The sequence below is a fragment of the Oncorhynchus kisutch genome, linkage group LG8 (assembly GCF_002021735.2).
Source record: "Oncorhynchus kisutch isolate 150728-3 linkage group LG8, Okis_V2, whole genome shotgun sequence".
NCBI lineage: Eukaryota > Metazoa > Chordata > Actinopteri > Salmoniformes > Salmonidae > Oncorhynchus > Oncorhynchus kisutch.
The window spans coordinates 3,637,192-3,646,918 of record NC_034181.2 but is presented as its reverse complement, the minus strand read 5'-3'; the positions used below and the strand labels follow the sequence as shown (position 1 = coordinate 3,646,918).

General features: G+C 45.0%; 1 protein-coding gene across 4 annotated transcripts; it reads left to right on the top strand.

Annotated features, from left to right (window-relative positions):
* The first annotated feature begins 1,012 nt into the window (after positions 1 to 1,012).
* Positions 1,013 to 5,584, top strand: LOC109884137 (activated RNA polymerase II transcriptional coactivator p15). 4 transcript variants are annotated; one of them, XR_004210722.1, is made up of 6 exons: positions 1,234 to 1,531; positions 1,717 to 1,792; positions 1,902 to 2,039; positions 2,320 to 2,402; positions 3,282 to 3,390; positions 4,253 to 5,025. XR_004210722.1 is itself a non-coding variant. In XM_031829558.1 (5 exons), the coding sequence occupies exons 2-5, from the start codon at positions 1,721 to 1,723 to the stop codon at positions 4,330 to 4,332; spliced, it is 399 nt and encodes a 132-aa protein (XP_031685418.1). In that variant the 5' UTR covers positions 1,013 to 1,164; position 1,720; the 3' UTR covers positions 4,333 to 5,584. The 4 variants fall into 4 exon arrangements, 3 of the variants coding, with proteins under 3 accessions (XP_031685418.1, XP_031685417.1, XP_031685416.1); XM_031829558.1 differs by lacking the exons at positions 1,234 to 1,531; positions 2,320 to 2,402 and adding an exon at positions 1,013 to 1,164 and having other exon boundaries at positions 1,720 to 1,792; positions 4,253 to 5,584; XM_031829557.1 differs by lacking the exons at positions 1,234 to 1,531; positions 2,320 to 2,402 and adding an exon at positions 1,021 to 1,164 and having other exon boundaries at positions 4,253 to 5,584.
* Positions 5,585 to 9,727: the final 4,143 nt, after the last annotated feature.

The following is a 9,727-nucleotide window of genomic DNA, read 5'->3' as shown; positions in this document are numbered from 1 at the left end:
TTATTATCTTGGCTTTCGAAGACTTCAGAAAGGCAGGGCAGGATGGATATAGGTCTGTAACAGTTTGGGTCTAGAGTGTCACCCCCTTTGAAGAGGGGGATGACCGCGGCAGCTTTACAATCTTTAGGGATCTCAGACGATACAAAAGAGAGGTTGAACAGACTAGTAACAGGGGTTGCAACAATGGCAATGGATAATTGCTGGATTGTCTAGCCCAGCTGATTTGTACGGGTCCAGGTGTTGCAGCTCTTTCAGAACATCTATCTGGATTTGGGTGAAAGAGAAACTGGGGAGGCTTGGGCATGTAAGCGGGGGGGGGGGGGGGGGGGGGGGGGTATGGAGCTGCGGGGGGGGGGGGGGGGTATGGAGCTGAGCTGAGATCAGCTAAGAATGATATGTACAGCACAGGAGGTTGATGGCACCTTAATTGGGGAGGACGGGCTCGTGGTAATGGCTGGAGTGGAATCAATGGAATGGTATCAAATACATCACCAGCAGTTGAAGAACAGTTTTGGGGAAACGTATCATTCAGTATAAACCATCACGCACTGTAGCAAACGTTGAATCGAAACTGAACGCACAAAAGGGAGTGAAGTCTAACTCATGAACTCATTTGATGAGTGCCAAGGCTTTTAGCTCAGTGGAGCTCAGGAAACTAAGCTTTGAACCAAGACATTGTTTTAACTGATCAGTAAGCTAATTAGGTGGTTCAGCAGCCAGAATGTTGTTAGTTTAAGTCCTAGTCTCTGTCTGGGGTTGTTTGGAAAAGTCAGAAGGTCAAGTTTTATTCAAATTGACAATAAAGTCTGTATTTTAATAAATTATATTCTATAATATGCAACTGCACTACATACATAAAAATGTATCCAAATATGATTTTTAAAAATATATATATATTATGTTGACTGTTTATATATTCATTAATACGGTGCAGATACATGATGTGAGTGTGACCATTCAGAGTCAATGCGTCCGTTCTTCGGAAACAATGAAACTACATTTCCCAAGGACTGCATCGGTTCGCGCTAATCAAAAGCACAAGCTTCCGGACCTCGCTTGCTAAATTAACCAACCACAAATCTTTAGCATCTCTCCATACTGCCTGCCTGTATCAACTGCTTGCCTGTATCAACTGATCCTTCTTATTCATAACAAAAAAAACAGGTAAATGGTATTTTTGTACCGGGTCAAGAAATGACACACCTGCTCAAGTCTTTGGCTAGTTAACCACAAGAGAGGTGGCAGTCGGCACGAACGTTAGTTCTCTAGCTAGCTGGTAATTCGTGCATGTGTTAAGTTGTTAAGTTATATTCCCGTTAACTAGCTAGTTTACGTGTTAGGACATTTTTTAAAAGCTAACTAGGTTAGCTTGTTATTTCACCTACGAGTAATCTAATTATAATATAATAACACACAGAAATACGAGCCTTGGGGTCATTAATATAGGTTAGTCGGGATTGAAGCATTCACCGGAAGTAACAAGGCAAGGGCACTTAACTTCCTCCTATGCCATGAAAACCCAAGCCTTTTGGTAGGTCATATGATTGATAAGTCTGTAATGTACTGATGGACGGCCATTACAAACTATACTGCTATAGACCACTGTGTCTATGACGTGTTTAGTGTTGGTATACACCGTACTCTTTGTGGATGCCTGGTGGCAGTGTTGAGCTTCACATGGCTGCTACTCTAATGGTGATGTCCTTGTTTCCCTAGCAGAATGCCCAAATCAAGGGAAGTGGTGACATCCACATCTGGCAGTGACTCTGACAGTGAGGTGGAGAAGACCAAGGTGTGTGTCTTGGGAAAGGGAGGGGGGGGGGGGGGTTGAGATTAAACAAATGGTGTCCTGTGCCGTGACTACCGAAGCCCTCCTCCCTATAACTGGGCATGTGTTTCAGGCCAAGAGAAAGAAGGCCAGTGCTCCACCAGAGAAGCCCGAGGCCAAGAAACCGAAGCTGAGTGGAGAGGGCTCTCGACCTGGCGCAGGAGGGTCCTCTAAGGCTGCAGACAGCAAAACGGAGGCTGGCATGTTCCAGGTTAGTCATCTCTGGGTTACAGACGCAGGTAATGCTGCTACGGCTACATTATCAGACTGTTACAGATGCAGGTAATGCTGCTACGGCTACACTATTAGACTGTTACAGACGCAGGTAATGCTGCTACGGCTACACTATTAGACTGTTACAGACGCAGGTAATGCTGCTACGGCTACATTATCAGACTGTTACAGATGCAGGTAATGCTGCTACGGCTACACTATTAGACTGTTACAGACACAGGTAATGCTGTTACGGATACATTATCATACTTTTACAGATGCTGCTACGGCTACATTATCAGACTGTTACAGACGCAGATAATGCTGTTACGGCTACAGGGGCGGACTGTTACAGACACAGGTAATGCTGTTACGGCTACATTATCGGACTGTTACAGACTCAGATAATGCTGCTACGGATACATTAGCAGACTGTTACAGACGCAGGTAATGCTGCTACGGATACATTATCGGATTGTTACAGGCGCTACATTATCAGACTGTTACAGACACTACATTATCGGACTGTTACAGATGCAGGTAATGCTGCTACGGATACATTATCGGATTGTTACAGACACTACATTATCAGACTGTTACAGGCGCTACATTATCGGACTGTTACAGACGCAGGTAATGCTGCTACAGCTACATTATCAGACTGTTACAGACGCAGATAATACTGTTACGGCTACAGGGTCGGACTGTTACAGACGCAGGTAATGCTGCTGCGGCTACATTATCGGACTGTTACAGACTCCGATAATGCTGCTACGGATACACTATCAGCCTGTTACAGACGCAGGTAATGCTGCTACGGCTACATTGTCAGACTGTTACAGACGCTACATTATCGGACTGTTACAGACGCAGGTAATGCTGCTACGGATACATTATCAGACTATTACAGACACTACATTATCGGACTGTTACAGACACAGGTAATGCTGCTGCAGCTACATTATCGGACTGTTACAGACGCCGATAATGCTGTTACGGCTACATGATCGGACTTAGATGTGATGTCATCACTGTTCCTACTTAGGGACGACACTACACTGCTATCTCGACTCACTGTCTGTACAACTGAGCTGAGCCCTATGCCTTCACAAAAACACACGTGACTTCTAGCTTGACAACATTACTAGCCAGTCGCGCCACATAAAAGGTAGCAATACGGCAACACATGTCCCCCGGGAAGAAAAGAGTGAGCTTGATTGCTCTGTTTTGTGTGTTCCAGATTGGGAGAATGCGATACGTCAGTGTGAGGGAGTTTAAAGGGAAGTGTCTAGTTGACATCAGAGAGTACTGGATGAACCAGGACGGGGAAATGAAGCCCGGCAAAAAAGGTACGACACCCAGAGAACTGCTGTCCCTCACTTCAAATGGTAGTCGTGGAAACTGAATCGTTGTCATTTTAATAGGCTGCCGAGGTACTGTACATGCCAACATCCTGTCTGTGACACAGATATTCAAGCCCGTTTATTACAGTGTCCTCGTCATCCTCTTCTGTAATTGTACCATGGCCATGTTCTGTTATAATCTCCACCCGGTACAGCCAGAAGAGGACTGGCCACCCCTCATAGCCTGGTTCCTCTCTAGGTTTATAATCTCCACCCGGCACAGCCAGAAGAGGACTGGCCACCCCTCATAGCCTGGTTCCTCTCTAGGTTTATAATCTCCACCCGGCACAGCCAGAAGAGGACTGGCCACCCCTCATAGCCTGGTTCCTCTCTAGGTTTATAATCTCCACCCGGCACAGCCAGAAGAGGACTGGCCACCCCTCATAGCCTGGTTCCTCTCTAGGTTTATAATCTCCACCCGGCACAGCCAGAAGAGGACTCGCCACCCCTCATAGCCTGGGTCCTCTCTAGGTTTATAATCTCCACCCGGTACAGCCAGAAGAGGACTGGCCACCCCTCATAGCCTGGTTCCTCTCTAGGTTTCTTCCTAGGTTCCTTCCTTTCTAGGGAGTTTTTCCTAGCCACCGTGCTTCTACACCTGCATTGCTTGCTGTTTGGGGTTTTAGGCTGCGTTTCTGTACAGCACTTTGAGATATCAGCTGATATAAGAAGGGCTTTATAAATACATTTGATTGTGCTCTAACCCCTCTGTGTGTCTCCGGAGGTTTTGTATAAAACTGAAAGACTAATGTCTTTATTGTGGCTGTTTTTTTCTTAGTGGATTTTTGTGGATTTTTTTTCCCCCCAGGCATCTCCTTAAACCCAGAGCAGTGGACCCAGCTGAAGGACCAGATGTCAGAGATTGACGACGCGATCAAGAGAACATGATGACCGTTCCCAGGGTGCTGACAGTCCAGCTTGTCTATCTAGTGATCTTAATGTCACCACTGATGTTTCGGCTGAGTCCCACATGGCAGCCTATCCCCTATATAGGGCACTACTTTATACCAAGGCCCTATTGAGCCCTATTCCCTATATAGTGCACTACTTTAGACCAAGACCCTATTGAGCACTATTCCCTATATAGGGCACTACTTTAGACCAAGGCCCTATGGACCCCTATTCCCTATAGTGCCTATAGAGCCTTGATCTAAAGTAGTGCACCCTATTCCCTATAGGGCCTTGGTCTAAAGTAGTGCACCCTATTCCCTATAGGGCCTTGGTCTAAAGTAGTGCACCCTATTCCCTATAGGGCCTTGGTCTAAAGTAGTGCACTATATAGGGAATACGGTACCATTTGGACTTTCCCAAAACCTGTGTAAGTTGGCTGTTCTGTTGAATTAGTTATTTTGCATATGCTGTTTTAGTTTGCTCAGTGCAAGAATTGCTTTGTGTTTTGACCTGTGAAGATAATGTGTGTTTGATTGTGATCGATATTTGGTTGGTATGGTTATATGACTTTCTTTTCTCTTCCTACCTTTTATTTAACTACGCAAGTCATTATTTTCAATTAACTGGTTTAGGAACAGTGGGTTAACTGGTCTAGGAACAGTGGAACAGTGGGTTAACTGGTCTAGGAACAGTGGGTTAACTGGTCTAGGAACAGTGGGTTAACTGGTCTAGGAACAGTGGGTTAACTGGTCTAGGAACAGTGGGTTAACTGGTCTAGGAACAGTGGGTTAACTGGTCTAGGAACAGTGGGTTAACTGGTCTAGGAACAGTGGGTTTACTGGTCTAGGAACAGTGGGTTTACTGGTCTAGGAACAGTGGGTTAACTGGTCTAGGAACAGTGGGGTTAACTGGTCTAGGAACAGTGGGGTTAACTGGTCTAGGAACAGTGGGTTAACTGGTCTAGGAACAGTGGGTTAACTGGTCTAGGAACAGTGGGTTAACTGGTCTAGGAACAGTGGGTTAACTGGTCTAGGAACAGCGGGTTAACTGCCTGTTCAGGGGGCAGAACGGCAGATTTGTACCTTGTCAGCTCGGGGGTTTGAACTTGCAACCTTCCGGTTACTAGTCCAACGCTCTAACCACTAGGCTACCTGCCTCAAACCACTAGGCTACCCTTTGAATAATTGACATTTTTGTTGTTGTATGAAAATGATTTAAAAGCCATGTAAAGTTCTCATGATTCTCTCTACCTATGGTATTTTCTTACTTTCACCCCCTCATGGTCAGTGTAGTTTTAGACAGTATTACAAAGGTCAGATAATGAATCCTGGTGCCACAAGACTGTTAGCCCGCTGAACATTAACACATCGATCTAAAACAAGTCTTGGGGTCTCTGGGTAAAGTGAAGCTACTCACCAAGCCACCTCCGTTGCTTCCAAACAACCACTGTTAGCAGTAGCACCCCCACCCTCCCCAGTCACAGTTCTGTTATCTAGATCCAGACCAGCTGGTAGCACCCTCAGTCACAGTTCTGTTATCTAGATCCAGACCAGCTGGTAGCACCCTCCCCAGTCACAGTTCTGTTATCTAGATCCAGACCATCTGGTAGCACCCTCCCCAGTCACAGTTCTGTTACCATAGTTGTATTCCCTCTTGTCGGCCTGCATCCAATTACATTTGATGTCTAAATCAGATCAGAGCCTTTTGTTGAGTCACCTGGCCAGGAAAGCCCTGGCACAGCACACACTGGTGACATGGTGGCTCTGAGCGAGACGTGCTGAACCACACATCCATGAAGCTGCCGCTGCTAGGACACTACTGAGCTGGATAAGGTATTGTAGTGAAATTGTTATCCAATATACATACTTGCATATATATCACCGTATAAACTACAAAGGGATACAATGACCATGTATATTATAAAGTACATTAGCAGAGCATGCTGACTGACATTGGTCTTGTCCAGACACTCTTCCTACAATCTTTACATGAAACTAAATAATTTCCTTTAATAAACACTTGAAAACAAGAGGGACACGTGACCATCGAATTCACTAGATGTCTGGTACCTTCTGTCTAAACCGCTAGATGGAATCAGAGAGGGTATAATTCAAGATATGGCACCAGAGACGGCCTTAATCACTAGATGGTAACAGAGACTCTAAATCACTAGATGGTACCAGACACTCTAAATCACTATACAGGTACCAGAGACTGCCTTAATCACTAGACATGTAACAGAGACTGCCTTAATCACTAGATGGGTAACAGAGACTGCCGTAATCACTAGACGGATAACAGAGACTGCCTTAATCACTAGATGGCACCAGAGACTGCCTTAATCACTAGACAAGTAACAGAGACTGCATTAATCACTAGACGGGTAACAGGGACTGCCTTAATCACTAGATGGCACCAGAGACTGCCTTAATCACTAGACAAGTAACAGAGACTGCATTAATCACTAGACGGGTAACAGGGACTGCCTTAATCACTAGATGGTACCAGAGACTGCCTTATTCACTAGATGGCACCAGAGACTGCCTTAATCACTAGACGGGTAACAGAGACTGCCTAGATCACTAGACGGGTAACAGAGACTGCCTTAATCACAAGACGGCTAACAGAGACTGACTAATCACTAGACGGTTAACAGAGACTGCCTTATTCACTAGACGGGTAACAGAGACTGCCTTAATCACTAGATGGGTAACAGAGACTGCCTTAATCACTAGACAGGTAACATAGACTGCCTTAATCACTAGATGGTACCATAGACAGCCTAAATCACTAGATGGTAACAGAGACTGCCTTAATCACTAGATGGGTAACAGAGACTGCCTTAATCACTAGACAGGTAACAGAGAATGCCTTAATCACTAGATGGTACCATAGACTGACTAAATCACTAGATGGTAACAGAGACTGACTAAATCACTAGATGGTAACAGAGACTGACTAAATCACTAGACAGGTAACAGAGACTGCCTTAATCACTAGATGGTACCATAGACTGCCTAAATCACTAGATGGTAACAGAGACTGACTAAATCATGAGATGGTACCAGAGACTGCCTTAATCACTAGATGGTACCAGAGACTGTCTCTACCACTAGATGGTACCAGAGACTGTCTCTACCACTAGATGGTACCAGAGACTGTCTCTACCACTAGATGGCACCAGAGACTGTCTCTACCACTAGATGGCACCAGAGACTCTCTACCACTAGATGTTATTTGGCACTATCTAGTGATTTAGACAGTATCTGGTACCGTCTAAATCACGGGATGGTACCAGAGACTGACTAAATCACAGGATGGTATCAGACACTCTAAATCACAGGATGGTATCAGACACTCTAAATCACAGGATGGTACCAGACACTCTAAATCACGGGATGGTACCAGACACTCTAAATCACTAGATGGTACCAGACACTCTAAATCACTAGATGGTACCAGACACTCTAAATCACAGGATGGTATCAGACACTCTAAATCACAGGATGGTACCAGACACTCTAAATCACGGGATGGTACCAGACACTCTAAATCACAGGATGGTACCAGACACTCTAAATCACAGGATGGTACCAGACACTCTAAATCACAGGATGGTATCAGACACTGTAAATCACAGGATGGTACCAGACACTCTAAATCACAGGATGGTACCAGACACTCTAAATCACAGGATGGTACCAGACACTCTAAATCACGGGATGGTACCAGACACTGTAAATCACAGGATGGTATCAGACACTTTTTATTTTTTATTTTTATTTTACCTTTATTTAACCAGGTAGGCAAGTTGAGAACAAGTTCTCATTTACAATTGCGACCTGGCCAAGATAAAGCAAAGCAGTTCGACAGATAAAACGACACAGAGTTACACATGGAGTAAAAACAAACATACAGTCAATAATGCAGTATAAACAAGTCTATATACAATGTGAGCAAATGAGGTGAGAAGGGAGGTAAAGGCAAAAAAAGGCCATGATGGCAAAGTAAATACAATATAGCAAGTAAAATACTGGAATGGTAGTTTTGCAATGGAAGAATGTGCAAAGTAGAAATAAAAAAATAATGGGGTGCAAAGGAGCAAAATAAATAAATAAATAAAAATTAAATACAGTTGGGAAAGAGGTAGTTGTTTGGGCTAAATTTTAGGTGGGCTATGTACAGGTGCAGTAATCTGTGAGCTGCTCTGACAGTTGGTGCTTAAAGCTAGTGAGGGAGATAAGTGTTTCCAGTTTCAGAGATTTTTGTAGTTCGTTCCAGTCATTGGCAGCAGAGAACTGGAAGGAGAGGCGGCCAAAGAAAGAATTGGTCTTGGGGGTGACTAGAGAGATATACCTGCTGGAGCGTGTGCTACAGGTGGGAGATGCTATGGTGACCAGCGAGCTGAGATAAGGGGGGACTTTACCTAGCAGGGTCTTGTAGATGACATGGAGCCAGTGGGTTTGGCGACGAGTATGAAGCGAGGGCCAGCCAACGAGAGCGTACAGGTCGCAATGGTGGGTAGTATATGGGGCTTTGGTGATAAAACGGATTGCACTGTGATAGACTGCATCCAATTTGTTGAGTAGGGTATTGGAGGCTATTTTGTAAATGACATCGCCAAAGTCGAGGATTGGTAGGATGGTCAGTTTTACAAGGGTATGTTTGGCAGCATGAGTGAAGGATGCTTTGTTGCGAAATAGGAAGCCAATTCTAGATTTAACTTTGGATTGGAGATGTTTGATATGGGTCTGGAAGGAGAGTTTACAGTCTAACCAGACACCTAAGTATTTGTAGTTGTCCACGTATTCTAAGTCAGAGCCGTCCAGAGTAGTGATGTTGGACAGGCGGCTAGGTGCAGGTAGCGATCGGTTGAAGAGCATGCATTTAGTTTTACTTGTATTTAAGAGCAATTGGAGGCCACGGAAGGAGAGTTGTATGGCATTGAAGCTTGCCTGGAGGGTTGTTAACACAGTGTCCAAAGAAGGGCCGGAAGTATACAGAATGGTGTCGTCTGCGTAGAGGTGGATCAGGGACTCACCAGCAGCAAGAGCGACCTCATTGATGTATACAGAGAAGAGAGTCGGTCCAAGAATTGAACCCTGTGGCACCCCCATAGAGACTGCCAGAGGTCCGGACAGCAGACCCTCCGACTTGACACACTGAACTCTATCAGAGAAGTAGTTGGTGAACCAGGCGAGGCAATCATTTGAGAAACCAAGGCTGTCGAGTCTGCCGATGAGGATATGGTGATTGACAGAGTCGAAAGCCTTGGCCAGATCAATGAATACGGCTGCACAGTAATGTTTCTTATCGATGGCGGTTAAGATATCGTTTAGGACCTTGAGCGTGGCTGAGGTGCACCCATGACCAGCTCTGAAACCAGATTGCA